Below are 24,741 nucleotides of genomic sequence, written 5' to 3'. Positions count from 1 at the left end.
TCAACAGAAGGGAAACTCCAGTGACAATCTGATCCAAATAACTGCTGTAATTTAAATACTTTTTATTTTATTAATTTAAGTTTTTCTAAAAAAGGGGGGTCCCATTGTTTCATGATTATATCAACATATTTTTTACGTTGTTTTGTTTCATTTATTGGGCCTATTTATTTATTTGTTGAATTTATTGGGATGCTGAAGAAGGAAAATGACGTTTTTGGTCCCCCAGGTAACCAGGATGCCCGAATTATTCTGTGTGGCGATGCCTTCGTCCGTCAAGCCCACGGTGACAATAAGACACTCGGCTCATAACCACAAATAAAACTACATTGTAACGTTTTTTGCTTCCGTTTTTTTCTTTCTTTTACCAATTCAACAAACCAAATAGAAAATGTTATAGTGAGCGTCTGAAAGATGAATTCTTTTTAGACAGAGCCAGGCTGATTCCACATGTTTCTGCCTTTTGCTAAAATAAGCTAACCCTATATCTTTATATTTAACAGGCAAACATATAGTATCAATCTTCTCATCAAATTCAAAAATAAATCAAATCACAGTAAGCCTAACTAATAACTATTTCTTCAAACAAAATGCCTTCTAAATGGTAAAGGCATGTATTCTTTTTGCAAGTATTTTTAAGTTTGTAGGCCTAATAAAGCGTCTACTTCACTTTTTTGCAGTGCATGGCAGTGTTTTAAATCCCATCCATTGCATCTTACACATGATGTGGACTATCAATTGGAAACAGAAGGTGGATTGACACTGAACATTCAGTTGGTAAAGTTTAAGGTCCACATTTTGTTGTTGCACTTTCAAAGGTTATTTCTTTTGATCGAAGGTTTGATCTCAGATCTCTCACGTACATTTTAATACTCATTCCACACCTGCCACAAAAGGATATACTTGTAAAACAAAATGAAGCGACTTGGACATTACTTTGCTTAACTTTTATTCTGGATGACTCATTTTTATTTTCATTTCTGATAAGGCCCAATCCCGCAAAGAGCAGCCACACACAGGTGTCTTTGTTCCGGCAGGGGCTCTACTATTTGGACATGACCGAAGTTTGTTTGAATAGTCATAATGAAAGTAGGCCACTCCAGAAAGCCGACAAACAACAGTCTCCTATACTTACACAAGGCCCTTTGTCTATAATTATTAAACCTTATTGATATCAGGAGTGATTGATGATACAGCAAACACTGCCAGTCCAGAAATAAGTGGTTACAAGAAAAAAAGGCAAATTCAAACTTAGACAAGAACTCATTTAATCGTACACATTTTTTTGATGGTAAAAAAAAAAAGAACAGAGAGAAAGAGCGAGAGAAATATGCATTTAAAAAAAAAACTTTATTGGAACTCTGGTTTCAAAGAACACACACAGATACTTTCTGTTATTAAAAAAAAAGCGTTATTTTTTTATATTGTCTGTCACTGTTTTATGTTGTATTGTCTGAAACTTTGTGTAATGTGCTACTGCTGCTGTCTTGGCCAGGACATGAAGGAGATTGTTATTCTCAATGAGGCTGTTCCTGGTTAAATACATTTAAAATAAATGTTAAAAAATATATTATCCATATGATTAGCATATTTTTTGTGATGCTGTGTCTTGATGCTTTGGCAATATTGTTGTTGCAACATTCATGCAAATAAAGCCTATTGGAGAGAGAGAGAGAGAGAGAGAGAAATACGGATCTCTTTTCTGATTGGCGCAGACGGGACACGTGTCCGGGCTCATTTACATATGGACAGGTAGGCGACAAAATAGTTGCAGCTATGCCGCGAACACACCGACCGCCGGCTGGATTAACAGTGTTGTCGCTTTGAACCGAGAGTCACGTCGGGGTCACGTCGTCGGTCATCTCACCTGGACGCTCAACAACAGCCAGGTAACCCGAGCTGAGTTTATCAAATCTCCTTTTAAATGCGGATAGCGCGTCTCGCCTCCGGGTTGAGCGCTTGAACCGAAACATTCCCCATGAGTCACGGAGCTTAAGGAGCTGCTTCGTGTGTGTTTTGCCTCTCAGCGGTTTCACCTGTTATTTCACAGCGGCGGCAGCTGCGGGCTCACCTGCGCTGACGCGGCACCGGCTGAACAGGTGCAGCAGGACCTGCTGCATTCCGCCGTGTGCGTTCGCGCCCGCGGTTCCTCCCGTGGCCGCTTTTAAAGTGTTTTGTCGGTGTGAATATTTACCTGGGATGAAGGAGGACATTTAGCCTTTTCTGAGTCCGATTGAAGAAAACAGCATTTATTTACAGGGGGGGGGAAGGAAGGATATTTTCTTCCTCTTTCTTCTTCTGCAATGTTCTTCTACATCGATACATATATATATATTAGGGCTGTCAATCGATTAAAAAAAATTAACTAATTAATCGCACATTTTGAAATTGCGATTAATTAATCGCAATTAAAAGTTAAAAGTTAATTCTTTTTAAAGACAAAACTTCACACAGAGCTGTGTTTTCAAAGAGGCTCCTACATATACAGTGCCAGTGAGGTATTTAATATCGTGGATGATAAATTGTTTCTTCAGTGAAACATCAGATTAGTAAAAAAAATATATATATTGAGACCCCATTGGTCCTGTCATCTTTAACATTGAACACAGCAGAACCAGAGGCCTTGATAACTGACTGACATTCAAATATGTCACGTTAACCCTCTGGAGGCTGGGGGCATTTTATACATTTTACAAAAAAAATTAAATTCACCGTTTAACCCTTGTGTTGCCTTCGGGTCATTTTGACCGAATCAATTACACCCTCCTGCCGCCTTCGGGTTAATTTGACCCCATTCAATGTTTAATGTCGGTGTTCTTTCGGTAGTCAACAAACAAACATAAAGTGCCTTACACTTAAACTTGGAAAACAATATTAATTCTAATAATTTTCTGGAGGTTTTAATTGCTGGCGTCAAATTGAACCCAAAGGGTAAAATATGTTAGCAAATATAAAGGTAACAGGAGGGTGAAACATTGAATCGGGTCAAAATGACCCAAAGGCGGGGGGAGGGTTAAATATTTAATCGGGTCAAAATGACCCGAAGGCAACACAAGGGTTAAAAGTGTTTCCCTTCTTTTTAAAGACAAAACTTCACACAGACCTGTGTTTTCAAACAGGCTCCTACATATACAGTGCCAGCGAGGTATTTAATATCGTTGATGATAAATTGTTTCTTCAGTGAAACATCAGATTAGTAAAAAAAAAGAAGTATATTGAGACCCCATTGGTCCTGTCATCTTTAACATTGAACAGCAGCAGAACCAGTGGCCTTGGTAACTGACTGACATTCAAATATGTCACGTTAACCCTCTGGAGGCTGGGGGCATTTTATACATTTTACAAAATAAATTAAATTCACCGTTTAAAGTCTTTTGCATGTGACACCCCCACGTGTTATACATCAAACATTCCAGAACAATCTCAGCTCTGAAATGAGCCTCATTGTCCTCGCGCCGTGTCCTCTGGTTGTCTGACTGATAGGCTGCTAAATGAGCCTAACCTGTGAGGTGGGAGGTCCTTTGTGATTTACTGAGTGTTCATTGGTTTGACCAATCACGTTGAAGGTTTCGTGTGTCACGTTCTCTCCGCGCCGCGTCACCCGGCACGTCGCCCCTTCGTTCCTCTGAGTATCAGAGGGGGAGACGGGAGGAAGGAGGAGCAGGAGGAAACCCGACTGATTCATCCACGAGTTTAACTGATTTCTGCTCCTTATTTTCGCGGAGAAATGATTGTTTTAAAAACGGAAACAGTGTCAAACTGTACTGCCGCGGTTTAAAAAAAAAAAAAAAAAAGTGCGTTAAAATATTTTAGTGCGTTAACGCGGCCAAATTAATCGCATAGATTAACGCGTTAACGCTGACAGCCCTAATATATATATATCTCAGTGGCGGGCCGTCAGGGCCAGCAAGGCCTTCTCTGCTGGCCTAAACATCATCAGAATATATTCAAGATTCAAGATTCAAGATGTTTTATTTGTCACATACACACACAGGGTGTGCAGTGAAATGAAAGTGGCAATGCTCAGCAGGAATGTGCAAGGGCAACAAGTACACACTATTTACAATAAAAAACAACACAATATTTACAGTGTGTGTGTGTGTGTGTGTGTGTGTGTGCCTAAGAGGGGCAGTTGTGTGGGTCTATGTGGGGGTCCTGGTGAGGTCGGAGTTCACAGTCCTGATGGCCTGAGGAAAGAAACTCCGTCTCAGTCTCTCTGTTCTTGCAGCGTGACTACGAGGCGCCTGCCTGACCGCAGCAGCTGAAACAGTCTGTTGTTGGGGTGGTGAGGATCCTTCATGATCCTGCCGGCTCTGGTTCTGCACCTCCTGGTGTACAAGTCCTGCAGGGTGGGAGTGTAGTTCCAATAGTGCGCTCAGCCGAACGCACTACTCTCTGCAGAGCCTTCCTGTCCTGAGCGGAGCAGTTGCCAAACCAGGCTGTGATGCTTCCTGTCAGGACGCCTCTACAGCTCCAGAGTAGAAGGACTGAAGGATCCTCTGGGAAACTTTAAATTTCCTCAGCTGCCTGAGGTGGTAGAGGCGCTGCCTTGCCTTTCTCACCAGAGTGTCTGTGTTCGTTGACCATGTCAGATCCTCGGTGATGTGGACTCCCAGGTATTTATACCGCTCACCCTCTCCACAGTAGTCCCGTTAATCCCCAGTGGTGAGTACGTCCTCTGTTGTTGTACCCTCCTAAAGTCCACAATCAGCTCCTTAGTTTTGGTGACATTCATGATGAGGCTGTTGTCCTGGCACCAGAGTGACAGATCAGCAACTTCCTCCAGGTAGGCCTTCTCGCCGTTGTCGGAGATCAGGCCCACCACCACTGTGTCATCCGCAAACTTGATGATGGTGTTGAGCTGAACCTGGCCACACAGTCATGTGTGTACAGGGAGTACAGTAGGGGCTGAGGATGCAACCCTGGGGATCCTGTGTTCAGGGTGAGGGATTTGGAGGTGTGTCTGCCCACCCTGACCACCTGTGGCCTGGCGGTCAGGAAGTCCAGGATCCAAGCACACAGGGGTGTTCAGTCCCAGCTCAATCAGCTTGCCGGCCAGTCTGGAGGGACTATGGTGTTGAAAGCTGAACTATAATCAATGAACAGCAGTCTCACATAGCCCCCCTTCTGGCTGTCCAGATGAGAGAGTGTGGTGTGCAGTACCTGGGAGACAGCATCATCCGTGGATCTGTTTGGGCGATAAGCAAACTGCAGCGGGTCCATGGAGGAAGGGAGGAAGGCGCAGATGTAGTCCTTTATCAGCCTCTCAAGCATTTCATGACCACCGAGGTGAGGGCCACGGTCGGTAGTCATTCATACATGCTGGAGAAGCATTCTTGGGCACAGGGACAATAGTGGATCTCTTGAAGCAGGCGGGGACCACGGACTCAGCCAGGGAGAGGTTGAATATTGTGGTGAACACTGGAGCTAGCTGGTTAGCACAGGTCTTCAGTACTCGCCCAGATATGCCATCTGGACCTGCAGCTTTCCTGGTGTTCACCCTCAACAGAGCCCTCCTCACACTGTGCTCGGTCACAGAGAGTGTGTGTTCATCCCCAGCGGTAGAACTATATATATTTGTCTAAATATATTTCCCCACAAATATGTATTCAATTATTTCCCAGAGTAAGAGTTATTCTCTTAATTTCATAGCGTTCCTCTTGGTTGCGCTGCTGCCAGCGCCAGGTTGAGATTTGGAGGGCTGGTCTTTATGTTAGATCTTTTATCCAATCATATTCAGCCATCGTGTGTTGCCAGGGGGCTAAAATCTGCCCTTAGGCCTTCAGAATAAACATTGCGGGCGCTGGTAGCTTCAAGTGAATGGGAATGACGATGTTGTGTCAACCAATCAGCTTTAGAGTTGGCTCCTCTAGGCCTTCTAGCTGGCCCCGGAACCGGCACAGGTTCACGTCTTTTGATTGGATTACTAATATTGAGAGGCGGGGTCTATGGGCAGGTAGATGCAGAACCTCAGAACTAGGAAACTGAATTTGATAAAGGAATTAATTCGCGGACTACAAAGCTGTTTTTTCAACCCACAATGGCGGAAGGAGGAGAAGATGTCGATTTGGTCGAGCATATACTTGAAATCTGCTTTGGGTGCGACAATGCCCTGTTGAGTGAACAAACTAGTGCAAGTGACTTTCTTCTTCTTCTTTTTCGCCGTCCCGATGCGCGCGAGACGGAGAGCCGAGAGAAATGACATGCTGTTGTGTAGATACGATCAACATCAGACGGCTGTTTAGTTTAATAAATGAACAAAGACGTGCTATAGAGAAAATGACGGGGGCGGGCCAATTTTTTTTAATGTCATGTGATCTACCAATACTACGCCGCGATCGACGTATTGAGCCCTGGTCAAGAGCCATGGCATCATAATGATAGTAATAAGAGGTGGATTAATTCGGGTGGGACTGTGTAGGACCTCACTGAAGGCCCAGGCCCCAGGCCCACGGCCCGCCACTGATATATCTGTGTTCTTACGTAGTCTTGGTAAACATGTGACGTTAAGTTCTAGACTCATGTTCACGCCCCAGTCACACATGTTGTCAAATGTGAAGAGTATAGTGATGCAGGTACAGTAAAGGTGTATTTCATTTATTTATTTATTTGACTAACGTTGGACAATCAATAATCATTTTCCATTATTCAACTTTATTGTTTGTCCTATAAAATGCCAGCTGCAGCTTCCCCAGAGCCCCACATGGTAAATTCCCATCTGGAAATGTCTAAAACCAAGCAATGAATTCACAAAAAAATGAATATGCATGCATAAAAACAATAATAAGAATAATTCAAACTTGTATAGCACTTTTCTGAATACACAAAGAAGCTTAAAGACTCACATTTGAGATGCTGGAAGAACTACAATGTTGTTGAAGAAATTAACCAAATTGTAAGTCCATATACATCAATATTCCAATTAATTTCCTGTTTAGTTAATCAACGATTGGTTTTATAATGTGTTTCATGCACTTGTCATATGCTCACACAGTATTTTATAACTCATTACGACTTATTTCTACCTCCTCTGCCCTAAGGTCCTAACATTCTGTCCAGTGCCCCCAAAGAATGTAACCCAATCCAATACAACCGCCCTCCTGCATGTGAATACCTGTGTGAAACCAACTCAACAGAAACTCTGTTGTGTGTTAGACGAGTGTTGATTGACCTTTTAGACTTTAATGAGTTGTTAGATTGGACTACGTTGTTCTGAAGGATGATGTGTCCTAATGTTTTACATAAATGATGCAAGAACAATTATGTGGCGCTCTTCTCTCAAGAATTGTAGAGCAGCTCGTCTTCAAACAATTCAGCAAAAAGCTGCAGTTCTGGTCTTGACTGAGTCGTGGGATGCGAGATGATAATTACTCCTCCTAAACATTTTAACTGTCCATAAGTGTTGATAAGATCTCACTCAAAGCTCTCAACGGGTGGGAGAAGCGTATTTCCTTGACCGTTAAGTTGCTTTCAGATCACTGAGGTCACCCAGTTGTGAGGTTCTTAGTCACTCATTAACTGGCTGCATCAGACACAAAGACACTGTGTATACCTGAGCTGATGACCCCCCCCCCCCCCCCCTTCTGAAATCCATGCATTATTATGGAGGCTGCTATCTTTCCCACACTTTGGTTTGACATATCTCTCTTAGTTTATTTTCACTAACCTAGATGATCTTAATTGCACCTCCTTGGACTGTGACCTTTTGACCTGTCTGTTTCAGTCTAACCGGTGCTGTGATGATCCAGATGTAAGAACAAAGGCTTCACAGACTTGACCACTACTCTCTATTCCTCAGGGAGGTGAGTTCACACTAAACACGGCCGCATCATCTCCTCATCGTTGCTATTAAGGAGACTTATTGGTTTTATGGGTCTGTTATTTCCTAGGATGTTTCCTGGAAAGTAGTATTTTATTTTGGTACTTTATTATAGGGAAGAAAATATATATATATATATATTTTTCTTTTCTTTTGTGTGTATATATATATACACAAAAGAAAAGCTCAGTTTAAGGAATATATTCATACCTGCCTGGAGACAAATATATATTTCTTTCGCATATTCAGTTGACCTGCTATGCATTGACTCGAAGACTGTAGGGCGCTTTTATATATATATATATATTATAGATGAATATCATATTTTTATGTATAATATATATATGTAATATATTTATTATATATGATTATATTTTTCATATATAATAATATATATATGTTATTATATATTTCATATATAATAATATATTATAATTGATTTTATATATATTGGATGTTGCATACTAAATCATTACATGGACTTTTTAATTGACATGCTGCATGCCATCAATGAATAGTTTTACCTGGAGTTATACATTGACTGAAGTCTCTGCCTTACCTGTGTGTGTGACCTCCCTTTGCCAGCTGCCCGTCACCATGGCGACACAGGTGTTAATCCCACCCACCGTGTCGGTGTTTGTGTCCACCGTGCTGTCCCTACTCAGTCTGGCTCTGCTGCTGCTGCTGTGTGTCATCCGGAAGAAAAGAAGGCTGGAGGGAACCTACAGGCCCAGTGCGGAGGAGAAGAAACAGGTGGGATCGGCGGGATCTGAAAAACCTGGCCTGCAGCTCCCGTTGCCCAAAGAAGAACGCCTCATATGACCAACACGCTGCAGCGGACTCGCCAGCCCGCCACCGCTGTGGAAACCCGTAGGTTTCGATCCGTGTTTGCACCCCGACATCTTGAGACGCAACACCGTCTGTGCCTTTTCGTTCTTGGTGACAACGGACACGCCGATAATTCAATTCTATCGCTGCAGGAAAAAGAGGAAGTGTGTGTCATTTGAGTTTTTGTGGTATTCGTTTCTCAAAAACACTCCTTTCATCCTGCCACATAAGGAACATGAGCTGAATTTATTTTGTATTTGTACAGATGTTGGTATATTTTTACTCTACTGTATTTATATATATATATAACATAAATTGTTTTACACTATGTGCACTAATTAAGAATATTGATTAAAACACTGTTGACTGTGATGCACTTTTATGTCAAGAAGTTAAATTTAAAAAGGAAAAAAAGTATGTATTGTCCACAAGGTGTTCCGTTAATAAATCTGTAATGTGCACATTCCTTTGCCGCCTTCATCCTGGATCATTGAAATCATTGAATGGATTTTAGACGTCGAACATTTTTACTTTATGTTTTAAGTTATTCAGATTGTGTGACGACTTACCACAAATGCAATAATTAGCTTAATTTGTCAGTTTTTTTGCTGATGGAGCATTTCTCTCACACAAGCAGACACATGTTCACGTATTAGTGACTGATGGGGTCATTACACGGTACAGCTGATATGCAAAACGTGACTTATCCTCGCTGTTGAACTCTTATTTTCAACTGTGCTGCATAATCACTTTAAATTGAACTGCAGGTTACTTCATTAAGTATACAATATTCATACACATTTGCTTAAAGCTGCATATGTGTGACCCACTTTACATTATCTGAGACAGTGGTTCTCTAATGGGGGGGGGGAGTGTACCCCTGGGGGTGTGTGAAGGCACTCCAGGGGGTATGTGAGATTTGTAAACAAATATTTAAAATTCGCAACCATTAAATAAGTCATTTCAAAAATAGTGCAAGTTCATAAACAGAATTGTATATCTACTCAATATTAAATCGGACACTGACGGCACAGCGCTGTGTGTTTACCCACAAATGGGTACTTGGCTGCAAAAATATATCACTGAAAAAAGTGATATAGAACAGACCATATAGCTCTATTCTGGTGCTTTTGTGGGATTTGTTGAAAGCAAGAACTCAAACTTCTTCAAAGTCTTATCTTCTAAGCTTCAAATCGCTTCTTCAGTTCAGACACTTTGCTCGGAGGCAGGTCCTCGTCCTCGTGGCCCTCTGAGCGTCTCCTCTCCTCGGGTGTATCTGAGTCACACGGCGAGCTGCAGGGTCTCCCCGGTCCGGCCGGCTCGGCGGTCCCGGACGCCGGAGACTGGAAGCGTGCGACAGCAGGGAGCTCTTTCGGAGGAGAGGGGCTCTGCCTCTTCTCCTGCTCCTCTTTCGCTCCTGCTCCTTCCCTCCTTTTCCTCTGAGCTGGAGGGTCCACAGTGAGACTCCGAGGCCCAGGAGGAGCTGTGGGTTTCAGATTGTCCTCCTCGGGGTTGAGGGGAAAGGGAATCGTTTTTATAAATGTGTTTGAAGTCACCTCTTTACCTTTCTCCTCCTGCGTTTCTTTCTCCTCTTCTTCTCTTGCTTTGTTTTTCTGCATTTCCCTCATTTCGTTTTCTACCTCCTTATTTGGATTTTGCACGTCCTCCATTTCTCTCAATCGTTCATCAGCCACTTCTTTTCCGGGGTCCTCTCCTAAACTCGCTCTCTTTTCTTCTCGACCCTCCGTCTTCACCTCTAACCTCACTTCCTCACAGTTATTCCACCCGTCGTCTATTTCTTCCTCTTGTTTCCCATTTGTTGCTACCTTGACTTCTTCCTGTTCCTCTCTGACCTCCCTTTCTCTGATTTCTTGCTCCCCCACTTCACACACTGCCAGCAGACTGTCTGTCCCCTCCTCCTCTGGTGCCAGGCACAGCCAATCAGAGTCCTCCGTCAGGTCTGACAGCTCCTCGGTGGTTTCCTGATTCCAGCTGTGGAGGCTGCCGCTGATGGACAGAGACAGGCTCTCCTGGCTCGGGTTGGCTGGAAAACGGCCCTGAGGAACACACAACCACCAGAGAAATGACAAGTTCCTTACCTTATGAGAAACCGATGAACTAAATACTCAAAGACTTTTCGCAGAGAAATTTGATGAGAAGATATACAAACTGAAAATAAAGGTTTTGTGAGCACAATAAGATGTCATACTGACCAATGGCTCGATGCGGATCTTTTAAAGACATACTTAACATGACTATTCCTCTCCATCTCCTTTATGCCGTTATTATTAAATATAATAGTTACATCATTATTTTTTATTCTTTTTGCAGTTATGAGAAGGACAGGAATGTGTGTGTATGTGTGTGTTTTTGTATGTGTGTTTGTGCGCGTTTGTTTTTGTGTGTGTTTTTGCTTGTGTGTGCGTTTGTGTGTCTGTGCATGTGTGTGTATGTGGGGTTCTGTCTGTGTGTGTGCATGTGTGTGTGCGTGTGCATGTGTGTGCGTTCTGTGTGTCTGTGCGTGTGTGTGTGCGTGTGTGTGCATGCGTATGTGGGCTTTTGTCTGTGTGTGCGTTTGTTTGCATTTGTGTCTGTGTGTGTGTGTGCGTTTGTGTGTGTGCGTGTGCGTGCATGCGTGTGTGTGTATGTGGGGTTCTGTCTGTGTGTGCATGTGTGTGTGCGTGTGTGCATGTATGTGGGGTTTTGTCTGTGTGTGTGTGTGTTTGCGTTTGTGTCTGTGTGTGTGCGTGTGTGTGCATGCATGTGTGTGTATGTGGGGTTCTGTCTGTGTGTGCATGTGTGTGTGCGTGTGTGCATGTGTGTGTGTGTGTATGTGGGGTTTTGTCTGTGTGTGTGTGTGTGCGTTTGTGTCTGTGTGTGTGCGTGTGTGTGCATGCGTGTGTGTGTATATGGGCTTCTGTCTGTGTGTGTGTGTGTTTGCATTTGTGTCTGTGTGTCTGTGTGCATGTGTGTGTGTGTGCGAGTGTGTGTGCATGCGTGTGTGTGTGTGTGTGTGTATGACAGAGCTCCTCAGTTCCTCACCTTTGTGATATAGTCATGGCTGTCCGGTGCGAACAGATCCAGGCTGCGTGTCCCGTACAGCAGGCCTCGTTCGTGGGAGCTCCGCGAGCCGAGCGTGTCAAAGATCTCGCCCAGCAGATCCATCTCCTCCGGGTCACACAGCGGTGAATCGTCCTCCTCTTCATCCTCCTGGCGCTCAGAGTCAGGATGGACCGCGGGCTCAGACACAGCTCTGAAGCGCACAAACAAGAACATAGATGCTGCTTTGTCTCATTTCTTTTAGCCGCACGGGGATTTCCACATTTCTCCACCTGTCAGCTCGTCTCTGACTCTCACCCGGCCCACGGGTCTCCAGTGTCCTGCATGTCTTCCTCATCTCTGGGAGCCCTCAGGTTGTTACCGGGCCGACGGGGGCGAGACTGACATGCCGAATAAGCAAAGGGATAGGAAAGGAGAGCAATGCAAGAAGCAGGACAGTACAATAAGAAGATTAGTGACGTGTGGATGGCATCTGTTCCAGCGTCATAGAATATTAATGCAAATAGATGTGTGGGTTGTTTTGGGACATATCTCACCCTCCCGAAGTGTGGCGTGATTGGCAGGCGGTTCTGCAAGCAGTCAGATTGGGCACGGCGGTGCGACACAGACCCTCCTCTCTGAAGGGTGTGTTCTTCATTGTGAGCCTGAATCTCACACACACACACACACACACAAACACACACACACACATGGATATGGATTATTATAGTCAAACCACAGAAGAATGACATGACATTGTAGCATCCTGAACGCTGACCCACCTTGTGCATCAGCAGGTTTTTCAAACCAGACTTGGTGAGACCTTTGGCCTGCAGAGATTGAAGTCGTTATGAGTTATTTTGGTAACGCAGACCAACCAACCTTGGCTTGCACTCACCCTCATGTTTGCTTTGGACTTCATGTTCAGGATCAGCGCTCCTCCCCCTTTCTGTCAAAAGTAGTACAAGCGCCTCTGTGTTGGCACTTCTCAACAAGACGGGAACCAGCTTCAAACTGTCTCATTAAAGATGAAATGAACTTACCTTTAAGTTACCAACTAACTGTTGATAGGATTTGCTTCTTCCTATTACGAGACGGACACACATGCGTAAATAATGTGAAATCACACACACACACAGGCGCCCTCACACATACACGCACCTGCAGCTGCTTCACACTTTAATATCTCCTCCTCAAAGAGATCATCTGGTTCCTTCTCTTCGTTCAGAATATCCAGGCGGCCGTCAATGAACTTCAAAACAAAACAAACGATCATTTCTGAAATATTATTTGATGAAAATATAATTACATTTAACATGAGGATGAACTAATCTATCAGTAATGTTTTGCATCTGCATCAAAGGATGTCCACAGGCATTTATTAGCAACAGTTGCAATGTGTTTACTTGACTGTAAAACTCTTTGTTCACCAGGCCCCCTCGCCAGTGTTGTAATTGCACTATCTGTCCAGCAGGGGGCGGTAAACAACACCACGCACAGCCCGTACCTGTTTGAAGGACTGCAAATGAATGGCACTCTGTAGGAACTGCCTCATGCTGGCAGACTTGTGATCTACAAACAGCTCCTCGCTGAACCACACCTCACCCTCCTGCAAACAGAGATGTGGAGAGAGGCGCAACACGAGAGAAGAATGAGTCCCACAAATACACATCGGCAGGAAGAGGCGTCCATTGAAATGGAGGGAACATATGCATATAAATGAGATAACAAAAGCAATAACAAACTCTTTATTATTTACTCAACTGTTTTATCATAATAAATACTTATAAGCCTTTTTCCAATGGTTGACCTTTTGACCCTGCAGCGCATCCCTGTAGCCTCCGAACAGCAGAGCCTGAGCTTTCAGGAAGGCCCTTGAGACCCCGCAGCCAGGAGACACGGCCTGGCGCTTCAAACACGCCTTCAACCCGGACACCTGGAGACATGTGCACGTTTATATCTGTGATGTAATCCAAGAGCAGCTGCTACTCCAGCTCGGCAACAACGATGAAGACGACATCATTTGAGGAGGACATGATGGAGCGACAGGAAACATGTGAAGAGGAGGAGAGGGGGACTGACATCTAAAGCCTGTGACGGTGTTCATATCACTGAAACACAAACAGGAGTATTAGTTTTAATTTCTATTACAACAGTTGATGTATTACCACGTCTGAAGGAATCCTTTTCAGGTCTTCAAAGGGAGTTTCCAGAGTGTTTGTGTCCACATTCAGAATGACGACTTCCTCCAACCCACGACTCCTCACCCTCTGTTGGACAGACACAGACACTGGGGTGTGTTGGTCCGTCGGGTTGTGGGGACACACCTGATTCACACGTTTAGAGCATCCGAGTATGTAGACGGTTTTATTTAGAGGTTTACCTCCGATAGGCTGGCGTGGACCCCGATGAGGTACGGCATCGGTGCACTGGAGACAAATCAAAAAGGGTGAATATGTTGTTGACATACAGACAAACAGGCAGACAGGCAGACAGACAGGTAAGGCATAGGTGCACTGTAAACAAATAAAAAAGAGTGAATCTGTCATTGACAGATAGACAGACAGACATGATTGTAGATACAAACAGACAGACAGACAGTTAGATACAGACAGAGAGACAGATAGGTAGACAGACAGACATGATAGTTAGATACAAACAGACAGACACACAGTTCGATACAAATAGACAGACAGACAGACAGACAGTCAGATATAGATAGACAGACTAAGGTAGACAGACATGACAGTTAGATACAAACAGACAGACAGTCCGATACAAATAGACAGTCAGATAGGTAGACAGACAGACAGACAGACAGACTTCTTACCAGCAGTAGTCCAGCAGGTGGGGTGGCAGGACAGGGATGAAGATGTGTTGCCAGTACATCGGGTACAACACCGCACTGAGTGCATGCACGCAAGACGTCAGCTACACACAACACACACACACGGACGACTGTTTCAGACGACAACACACACCCTCACGAGTTTCCGTGTGGTCGGCCACACACACGGTTGCCAATTTGTGACTTCAGGATAGAATAACGGTTTTGGTTTCCCAGTATTTGCATTCAGCAGAATCCGGTTACAGGTTAAGGTTAGTGTCCAGAAGGTGGACATACATCGTATTTAACAGAATGAAGTCTCAAGTCGGAGAACTCAAATGTGTTTCTTACAGTGCTGAGTTTGCTGGCAAAGATGAGGATGCGTCTCTCAAACAGCGTGCTGGCATAGAGCTGCAGCAGGTTGCCCACATCGACTGCCACGATCAGCTCCGTCAGGTTCCTCTGGGGAAGCCACAGACACACGCGTACCGGTCTGACTGGGCAAGGTGGACAGAACTAAACCCTGGATCCAGTCTAGTCCTCCATACTCACATTTTCAGGGATGGAAGGGAGACTTCTGGGGTCTGGAGCAATGAAGTATGGAACCTGGTCGACACGAGAGAAAAAAGAAGAAACGACACAATAATAAGAAACTGGGGGAGTTTATTGGATGTTTTAGCTTTCTGTTGGCTGCAACATACAGACATACGCATTACAGGGTACAGGATCAGACTGATGGTTTCATTCTAAAATGCTGCCTCCATTAAATAATGCTTTTGTTAGATGCAAACTATTGTAAGCAAATGTCTTACTGTGACACGACCTAACGCTATAATCCTTAAGATGTACATGCAATCTAACCAAATGTAAAGTATTTACCTCTCTCTTTATTCGTTTTCATTGTTAGTGGTGGAGAGTTCCCACTGTATCAGAGCTGTATCAAGTTACGGATAATAAGAATACAAATAATTTCCTGTATTGCCGTTACCAAATCAAGCAACGCTAAAACTATATTGCTAACAATTTTCGTCAAAATGATCTATTCTCAATAGAAATGTGGCGTGAGAAACTTGAATTCATGTTTTTTTCAAGCGGAGGATTTCTTACTTGAGAATGAAACTCTTAAAAATTAAAAAAATCCACAAGACACGACCAGCTGCAGCGTTAATTTGATTTTTCTCGTGAGACAAAACATGTTGCTGTGCGGTCAGTACAACCGAGGGTTATTTGTTACGGATGGGTTACGTACATTCAACAGTCACAACACATGGCATGACGTTAGTGCACATCGTGTTGCGTTTGGCCGACACATTTTTATTAGAGGGGTGCGTGACGAGTTTTTAGTCTGCACATCAAGCACAGACAGGTAAAGTCTTCCAGCAGGAGTTAGTCTGAGTCCACTCAGCAGATATTCAGACCACATGAACCCCCTGTGGGACTCACCCCCTCTTGTCCCTTTGGGTGTCCAACAGGAGGGGACCCCTCTGTGCTGACCAATAGCTGCTCTCCCTCAGAAAAAAACACACACAACCGGCTAACCACTGACAAAACGACCTCAAAGTGAAACTGTGACGTCTTCTCACTGGACAATTAAAGATTTACCATCTGCAGAGTGACAGATCCAGCTGCCGGGGGTAAGGGCTGCTTGTAGAGGGCCGCCAGCAGCGCTTTCATCTCATTGGTCTGTCGAGGACATCATGTTTCGTGAGCAATGAGACTCGGACAGTAGTGTGTGTGTGTGTGTGTGTGTGGAGAGGACACACACTGGAAACCTCACCTGTCCTTTTGTGAGGTAATCCGCCAAGTTGTTGAGAAGTTTGTAAAACACTTCAAACCACGGAAGATAACTGTAATTCAAATTGATTAAAAAGAGGGTTTTCATCACGATGTTTGAAGGCATGGGTCGAACCCCCCCCCCCCCCCTCACACAAACGTACCTCAGGATGCAAAGGCAGGTGTTTGTGTTGTTGGTGAGACGGCAAAAGCCAAACCGCTGGCATCCCTCGAGGTCGGTCAAAACAAAAGTGAATTGCTGCACGGCCGCTCCCTCCCTCACTCTGTGGAGAGGAATGAAGTGAGAGGTGGAAATGTATCTATAAAAATACAGACTGGAGTTTAGAGCAGACTCACCTTTGGATGTCATATGGGAAGCAGAACCTGGGTAACATTTGACAAGACTCCTGGAGTGAGAACAAATTGTGTGTAAAATAAAATGTGAAAAATGTCATAACAAACATATAAAAGTCTACAGCACTGATAACACTGTGACAATGTCAATGCTGCTATAATCATATCTCAATAGCATTAACCACAATATACATGTGAGGTTGATGGGGAGCTCAGTTGTGTTTGCAGGTTGTTAGTCCGGGTCCAAGCCCACAGGTAAAAACGCTGGGATGTGAATTCAAAATTTGGGAGAAAAAAAGTGAAATGACAACTTCCGGGTCACGTGATGCAAATGACGTGCCCAGAAAGACTCGACACTCGACATTGGGAATAAGACGTCTGTCACAAGGGCCTAAAAGTAGCTAATTCCCTAATAGTGGATCTGTGTTGATATTTAAATACTTGCACCTTCATTCATATTTCATATTTGACCTCTATATATTTTTACTTCAACTTTCTGCAACTGCAAAACAATTTCCCCTCAGGATGAACAGCGTTGCATCTCATCTTGTCTGAGTAGTAGCTGTGGTGGTTGAGTGGAGGCCTGGCTGGCTCCAGCCAACATGGCTACACCTCTCGCTAAAAAGCCTCCGAAAGGAAGCCATTTCAATCATTACAGCGTGACAATACATCAGCATGTATATTACAACACATTAAAAGTGGCTACCTCATCACTGAAGTCCTCTGGAAACTGAAACAGTACACCAGGATCTATAGCAATGAGAAGAATGAATGAATGGACATCATGATGAGAGCCGCTCCGTCCAACAGGGAAACCACAACACTTTGCGCTCTGGTTCAAGTGTGACACGCTGTGTGGGTTTTTATGATCACATGACAGGAAGTATGAGCAACTCAGCTCCAGCAGAAACACCTTCAGATACAGAGTCATATCATCTTATCATTTCATAACGAGAAATTAATGTGTGTTATGAATTTCATTTTCGGATTTCGGTTGATACTAAAATTGGTAGAGTGTGTCGTGTAGGAAGATGACAGGAAGAAGGTGAATAAAAGTGACGGGAAGAATTTGAGGAACAATTTTAATCAACTTCTCTGCTGCTGACAAATCCCTCTGCACATGTACACAGTTCCATAATAGACGACAGAAGCTTCTCAGGAAATATTATATTCTACTTGCTTCATTGGCCCACTCACCTTTGTCTCGGGCTACGGGGCACGCTGCTTCAAAGAACCAGTAGAAGGTTCGCTCAGGGTTTTCTCTGACAGGAAGAGACAGAGCACGGCACTCGTTTGAGATTCTACCACCAAAATTGACCAAAACATGCCCAAAAGTGGCCAAAAGTGACAAAAAAAGGAGGAAAATATGCTCAAAACTGACCAAAACATGCCAAAAGTGAACAAAATATGCCCAAAAGGGACCAAAAACTGACCAAAATATGCCCAAAAGAGACCAAAACATGCCCACATTAATGCTGAGACATTCCATGGAATCTGCCCAACATGTATCATATCACTCAAACCATCATTTCACAAAACCAGGAGGTTTAGGAAACAACAGGTGTACCAATACATGGTATGTCTAAGGGGAGATACATGCAGTGATGGAATGTAACTTTTATTTATTTATGATACTTTTACTCCACGATACCTCGCAGAGGTCAATAATGCATGTTTTACTCCACGTAACATATATTTGCAGATTGAGATTATTATGACAAATTATCAATCAACCAATAAATTAGCTTTTTTAAAGTAGTTCAAATCAGGTACATTTTTACCAGCTCAATACAATTTTAGATTACATGTTATCTATTGATGATAAAAAAAACATTTTAAATGAAGGCCGTTTATTTGTAAAAGAGTATTTCTACACTATAGCATTGCTACTTTTACTTAAGTATGTATTCCACCTGGTTACGTGTGATTACATTAAAACATTATGAGCTTAGTCATATGCAACAAATAAAGATGGAACACAAATGGCAACAGAGTTGCTGCAGGAAACTTCCTGTGCAGCTGTGAGAGGAAGTTATAAAAACCACACGAACAGACCGAGGGGCCGAGAAATGAAGGGAATTGAGCATAAATGTTAAAGATGAACTCACTTCAGTCTGGAGCCCATGCTGTCCGGATGCGTCTGTGTCCATGTGCTGGTCCAGGAGGGCAGAGATCTTCAGCAGGTGTCTGAGATGAGAGTCACACCTCAGATCTGATGTGTAAATGGAGGCAGACAGCAGCGGCAGCAGCAGTCTGCGAAATCAGCGCAATCAGAGTGACAGAACACTTCCTGATCTGTCAATATGTGCACTGTGTGTGTGTGTGTGTGTGTGTGTGTGTGTGTGTACATGTGACATCTGATATAGGACCACCTCTCCAAGCTCTCAACATTCACATTTACTTCTTAGATTTCCATCATTTTCCCCTCAGTTTCCTTTTTTATGACCTATAGATTTTCTCAGCTACTTAATTTATTTCGCAGCCATCAGGTCAAAAGGAAACTTTGATTTATAGGAACACAAGTATTATATATCTCAGCAGTTTCAGGAATAATCAAGTTAAGGAAATAGCATTTTTGTCACGAATTCCCCACCTTCCTAGTTAAATTCGTCCTGCTTACATGTTTCATTAACTCTCCTGTCATTCCAGATCCTGTCATCCTCACCTGATTGTCCCTCATTCCCTTCACCTGGTCCTCACGCCCTTCTCACCTGCAGCCCATCACCTCATTAGTCCCTCACTATTTAGCTCCCTCACTTCCACTTGTCCTCTGCCAGATTGTCTTGTGTGTCACCGCCAAACCTTCCAGCGTTATTAGAGTTTCTCCCTGACCTGCCTGTTACGACCCGATTTGCCTGTTTACCCGACTCAAGATTTTGCCTGCCCCTTTTTGGATTTGTTGGACTGATTACCTGGTTTTGACCCTGCCTGAAATACACAGTAAACTGCCTCCTCCTGCATTCCGTTGTTAGTCGTGCTTTTGGGTTCCAGTACCTATAACCCTTACAATTTTTGCACAGTGAGAATTGCATTTAAGAAAAACTCCTTCCTTCGTCCACCTTCAATTTAATTTTTCATTCAACTTCATAACTCCTGATGCCTGTTCAAGCAATATAGACAGGGGCGTCTATTTACACTCACAGCCACGAGGCAAATGGTATCCAAAACAGCAGATACTTAATGTATTGTATCAAGACCCTTAAGATGATGTTGAGGCTTATTTCATTGCTTTATTTAAGCAGTAAGATATGCATCTTTATGTCATAGTCTACATTAAAAACTGAGGAAGTATTTCTGATGTGCCATGACAGCATTTGGTTATTTGAAGCGTTAGTCATAAGAGGCCGAAAGGCACTAGTCATGTAGCAGTACTGCCCCCTAGTGGCGTTGGAGCATTACTGCCTAATCTGTAGGTATCCATTTTCTGTTGCCTTCATGATGCGACGTCTTAAAACTGAAGGCTTCAGATTCATTTTACTCAATCTATTTTTAGAAAGGTGTCAGCAACACTTTATACACACACATCCTACCGTTGTAAGGCTTAATTTGTATCTATGGTGAATGCATTCCATTTTAAAATGTCTTAAAATTCTAAATATATTACATAGAACAAAAACAAAAAAAAATGGGGTTTTTTCCCCCAACAAATTTATTTCCATCAATGCCGAATCAGACAAGTGATCAAATTTGTGTCGAACGGTTTCATTGAATACTTGGCCCAGGTACCGTTTGACTGGCGGTGATGACTTGATGTAAAGAGAAAGCTACCGACAAAAGACCACAAGCACAGTTGTGTTAGCTACTTCTATAGGAGCACTGCGAGTTGATAAGAGTGTAGTGAGTCCGACTGTGGCTGGAGGAAAGGGGGCCGACAGTGGCAGAGAGAGGAGAGGCAAACGGAAACATTCGGGTCAGAGGAGTCAGAGAAAGAGAACAGAGCAGGAGAGAAATAAGTGGAATGATGGTTGGATGGATTTAAGACGAGTGCAGTTGAGAAATGACGTGCGACTTCGGCCTTAGGCCGCTTCCTCCTCTCCCTCCTCCTCGAACTCGCCCTCCTCCGCCGTGGCGTCCTGGTACTGCTGGTACTCGGACACCAAGTCGTTCATGTTGCTCTCCGCCTCCGTGAACTCCATCTCGTCCATGCCCTCGCCGGTGTACCAGTGGAGGAAGGCCTTGCGGCGGAACATGGCGGTGAACTGCTCAGAGATGCGCTTGAACAGCTCCTGGATGGCCGTGCTGTTGCCGATGAAGGTGGCGGCCATCTTGAGGCCGCGGGGCGGGATGTCGCACACGGCCGTCTTCACGTTGTTCGGGATCCATTCCACGAAGTAGCTGCTGTTCTTGTTCTGCACGTTGAGCATCTGCTCGTCCACCTCTTTCATGGACATGCGGCCGCGGAACACGGCGGCCACCGTCAGGTAGCGGCCGTGGCGCGGGTCGCAGGCCGCCATCATGTTCTTGGCGTCAAACATCTGCTGCGTGAGTTCGGGCACCGACAGGGCGCGGTACTGCTGGCTGCCTCGGCTGGTGAGCGGGGCGAAGCCCGGCATGAAGAAGTGCAGACGAGGGAAGGGCACCATGTTGACGGCCAGCTTGCGGAGGTCGGCGTTGAGCTGCCCGGGGAAACGCAGGCACGTCGTCACGCCGCTCATGGTGGCGGAGACCAGGTGGTTGAGGTCGCCGTACGTGGGCGTGGTGAGCTTTAGGGTGCGGAAGCAGATGTCGTATAGGGCCTCGTTGTCGATGCAGTAGGTCTCGTCGGTGTTCTCGACCAGCTGGTGGATGGACAGTGTGGCGTTGTAGGGCTCCACCACCGTGTCTGACACCTGGGGAGGTAGAACAGGTGAGGAAGGAGTCAGAAAAGGTATATTTAAAATAAAAAAAACCCCAGCAGTGATAAATGTACCTTAGGAGAGGGCACCACGCTGAAGGTGTTCATGATACGGTCGGGGTACTCTTCACGGATCTTGCTGATGAGCAGGGTTCCCATACCGGAGCCGGTACCACCGCCCAGCGAGTGTGTGAGCTGGAAACCCTGCAGGCAGTCGCAGCTCTCAGCCTCCTTCCTCACAACGTCCATGACCGAGTCCACCAGCTCGGCTCCCTCTGTGTAGTGGCCCTTCGCCCAGTTGTTACCAGCTCCACTCTGGCCTGGATGGAAAGGGTTAATTACCGTTAATTAGAGTTACACCATCACTTTAAATATTTAGACTTATTTGTCCCCCCCTATGGGTTCATTTAAAAATAAAATAAAAGATAGTTTCTAAATGGAATACAACAACTTGCCCGAATATGCTAATTATTAAAATGGCTCATTATGACCATCATATGTGTGTGTGTGTGTGGCACATACCAAAGACAAAGTTGTCGGGTCTGAAGATCTGTCCGAAGGGGCCAGAGCGAACAGAGTCCATCGTGCCTGGCTCCAGATCCACTAAGATGGCTCTGGGCACGTACTTCCCACCTGCAACACAAATGCATGGGTCAGAACGTTTTTATTGGAAAATAACCAGATGGAAGATGAGAACACCTAGAAGTAGTGTTTTACAGTCCTGACCTGAAGCCTCATTGTAGTAGACATTGATCCTGTCCAGCTGCAGGTCGCTGTCTCCATGGTAGCTTCCTGTTGGATCGATGCCGTGCTCGTCACTGATCACCTCCCAGAACTGCAGACGGATTAGAGAGAAAACACACGCACTTGCATTTTAATACCTCAGAACAGGGTTATGGAAATTGGCTTTTTATGGGGGGGTGAGGAGGAGGATTTCACAGAGCTGGATGAAACATGTTTTTCATAAAACGTCATCCTAAAAAAACTGAAAATACGATTAAAATGACGCAGTAGTTCTTGTGGTGAGAAACTGAGCGGGGGTGATTGAAAGGAAATTTTACTCAAAAATATTCATTTAGGTAATTTTCAAGCAAACTGGATGGATTTATCGGAAGTAAAATATAATAAATCTTTTGTTTTGTTGCAGCCCCAGAATAATATTGCAATATCATTCAAATACCACACCCTGAAAACACATATCACGGTTCACAGATATCTGGGGAGGATGGGTCGAGCTATATTGAAATGCAGATATTTTATGCAAAGCAGCACATTGGGCTTTATTATAATACCAATAAAAAATGTGACTGTTGTAAAACTGCGCGCGTGCCCGCCGACGATCCGCTATGTTCGGCGTCTGAGCCACACCCATCTCTGTCTCTCTGTCTCTCTGTCTGTCTGACCAGACACGCGCAGGGAGCAGCCGTCGTGCATATAAAGGGAATCAGCTGCGTAGCGGGGGATGTCTCGGCTTGCCACCGCCCATCCTCAAGGATGCTATTGTGCGCTGCCTTGCTCAACATTTTGCAATCCGCCGGGTTGACCTATTTAGTATTTCCTGTGGCCAACATGGCCTCTGCGCCGCCGACACGTCGCCAATAAAACACGGTTCGACTTCATTTCAGTCATTAAAAACACAAAAAGGGGGGGAGGGGGAAGCAAATAAACGTGACTCTATTTAGATTAAAACGTGGACGAGTGTTGCGTGCTCTCTCATACCTTTGCTCCAATCTGGTTCCCGCACTGCCCGGCCTGCAGGTGCACGATTTCACGCATGTTGTCGGTGTGGTGTGTGTGCTTGGAGTCTCAGTCAGAGAAAGAGGCGAAGCTGACGACGGGGCTCTGGTTCTTCGGGGGAGTTGACTGTCTGACTGAATGGCCGAGGAGCTGTGGCTCCGTAGTAAGCTCTCTCTCTCTGGCCCTGCCCATCGGTCCGCGGCTGCGCAGCACATCCCTATGTTGCAGCATGATGTCATCTCCATAGCAACGGGAACAGGGTACGACCGGAATATGGGCCTGTTGTCGTAGGATTGAAATGGGTGTGAGATGGCACAAGAGAGGATGAACAGCCGGGATTAGGTTCTCCTTACGGCCTGATTCACGGGGTTAAAGGCATGCAGACTTCAGCCTGTGAAGGAGTTAAAGCGTACGGAGTGTGATGGCCAAGGAATCCTAATAAATCAGTCGGAAAATAATGATACAATAATCACATCATGACTATGCACAATATCTTTATATCTGCAATGGCTTCTGTATATGTGAATTGGGGTGTTGGCTTTCTTTGGTCATTTCCTGGATAGGAATAGTGTTGGCATGAAATTAATTTGCTTATGTCATGCAGAGACTTGTAGTTTTAGGGCCTATTGTGAGCTTGCAAAGAAATGTGCTGTTGGGGGTGGGGTCCGTTTTCAACCCCACCCCCCATTGCCTCTCTTTGAATTGCACATGTCCAGGTTCATTATTCGTCAAACAAACGTGGTGCTCTGGCTCGACATCTGTTCTAAAGGCCAACGCGACGACGCCTCTCTGAGATGCTAAAGCTGCTGAATTCCCAAAAGACAAACAGAAGAAAGGACCTCAGTGTGCTCAGTGATTGTCTTGCATGTATAGACACAATTGCATGTTGTCCATCATTAGCTCTTATAAGCAGCCTGGTCAGCTTGTAACTGCTTTTAATGAGATTTAAACAACATGGTGTGTTTTAGCAGGAGGGCCTGAACGCCTCAAAGGATTCGACTCCCGACATCATTCGCGTTTTTCTTATTGTGCTGTCTTATGCTGGTTACCCGGCGCTATGACTTCACCTCGCTGTTAAAAGCAGGTGGCAAATTAGTATATCCTTGAGATTTGTGCAGGTTTTTTTCATCCGTTTAAATTGTATTATCAGCTATTGTCGTCCAATTTATGCTTTGTGATAAATCATAAACAACAATTTATTGATTACGATTGCCGAGCAACACAATTTAAAAACTCTTTGTCTGAAGGTCCAACAGTGTGGTTCCGCGATATACCAATAAAATAAAATAAATAAATAAATCTGTGTCTGATCAGGGCCATATAAAGCAACTTGTTGTTTTGTTTATGCTGCTGCCAATATCTGGCAGGAAGTTTGAAAACAGCACTGAAAGGAAGCGACGAAGGAAGACGAATGTCATCAAACAATAAGTCACGCCTCACTTCTTCTTGCAGGCGTCCAAGAAAACAATCAAAATGGAATAAAGTGTCGCAATTCAATCAAATCCTGAAACAATCTATTTATACAGTTGAACT

The 24,741-nt window shown here is 44.4% G+C and overlaps 2 protein-coding genes and 1 long non-coding RNA gene across 5 annotated transcripts; 1 reads left to right on the top strand and 2 right to left on the bottom strand.

Annotated features, from left to right (window-relative positions):
• The first annotated feature begins 1,783 nt into the window (after positions 1–1,783).
• Positions 1,784–8,569, top strand: LOC130189741 (uncharacterized). 2 transcript variants are annotated; one of them, XR_008830863.1, is made up of 3 exons: positions 1,784–1,886; positions 7,721–7,799; positions 8,482–8,569. It is a non-coding gene; the product is annotated as an uncharacterized LOC130189741 (long non-coding RNA). The 2 variants fall into 2 exon arrangements; XR_008830862.1 differs by lacking the exon at positions 8,482–8,569 and adding an exon at positions 8,402–8,421.
• Positions 8,570–8,871: 302 nt separating this feature from the next.
• Positions 8,872–19,759, bottom strand: dennd1c (DENN domain containing 1C). 2 transcript variants are annotated; one of them, XM_056408667.1, is made up of 23 exons: positions 18,746–19,759; positions 17,835–17,899; positions 17,344–17,387; positions 16,641–16,690; positions 16,448–16,567; positions 16,288–16,357; positions 16,113–16,193; positions 15,954–16,019; positions 15,063–15,116; positions 14,862–14,972; positions 14,514–14,614; positions 14,067–14,112; positions 13,852–13,953; positions 13,494–13,619; positions 13,191–13,292; positions 12,845–12,935; positions 12,727–12,767; positions 12,582–12,632; positions 12,466–12,513; positions 12,241–12,348; positions 12,002–12,084; positions 11,687–11,897; positions 8,872–10,701 (listed from the first exon to the last, which is right to left on the bottom strand). In XM_056408667.1, the coding sequence occupies exons 1-23, from the start codon at positions 18,760–18,762 to the stop codon at positions 9,826–9,828; spliced, it is 2,664 nt and encodes an 887-aa protein (XP_056264642.1). In that variant the 5' UTR covers positions 18,763–19,759; the 3' UTR covers positions 8,872–9,825. The 2 variants fall into 2 exon arrangements, with proteins under 2 accessions (XP_056264642.1, XP_056264643.1); XM_056408668.1 differs by lacking the exon at positions 15,954–16,019.
• A 506-nt stretch (positions 19,760–20,265) lies between these two features.
• LOC130189740 (tubulin beta-4B chain-like) lies at positions 20,266–23,363 on the bottom strand. The gene is made up of 5 exons (XM_056408670.1): positions 23,191–23,363; positions 22,198–22,306; positions 21,994–22,104; positions 21,547–21,791; positions 20,266–21,466 (listed from the first exon to the last, which is right to left on the bottom strand). The coding sequence occupies exons 1-5, from the start codon at positions 23,245–23,247 to the stop codon at positions 20,654–20,656; spliced, it is 1,335 nt and encodes a 444-aa protein (XP_056264645.1). The 5' UTR covers positions 23,248–23,363; the 3' UTR covers positions 20,266–20,653.
• Between the last annotated feature and the right edge of the window lie 1,378 nt (positions 23,364–24,741).

This window comes from Pseudoliparis swirei, chromosome 24, assembly GCF_029220125.1.
Source record: "Pseudoliparis swirei isolate HS2019 ecotype Mariana Trench chromosome 24, NWPU_hadal_v1, whole genome shotgun sequence".
NCBI lineage: Eukaryota > Metazoa > Chordata > Actinopteri > Perciformes > Liparidae > Pseudoliparis > Pseudoliparis swirei.
The sequence above is the reverse complement of the archived record's forward strand: the minus strand, read 5'-3'. Positions and strand labels throughout refer to the sequence as shown.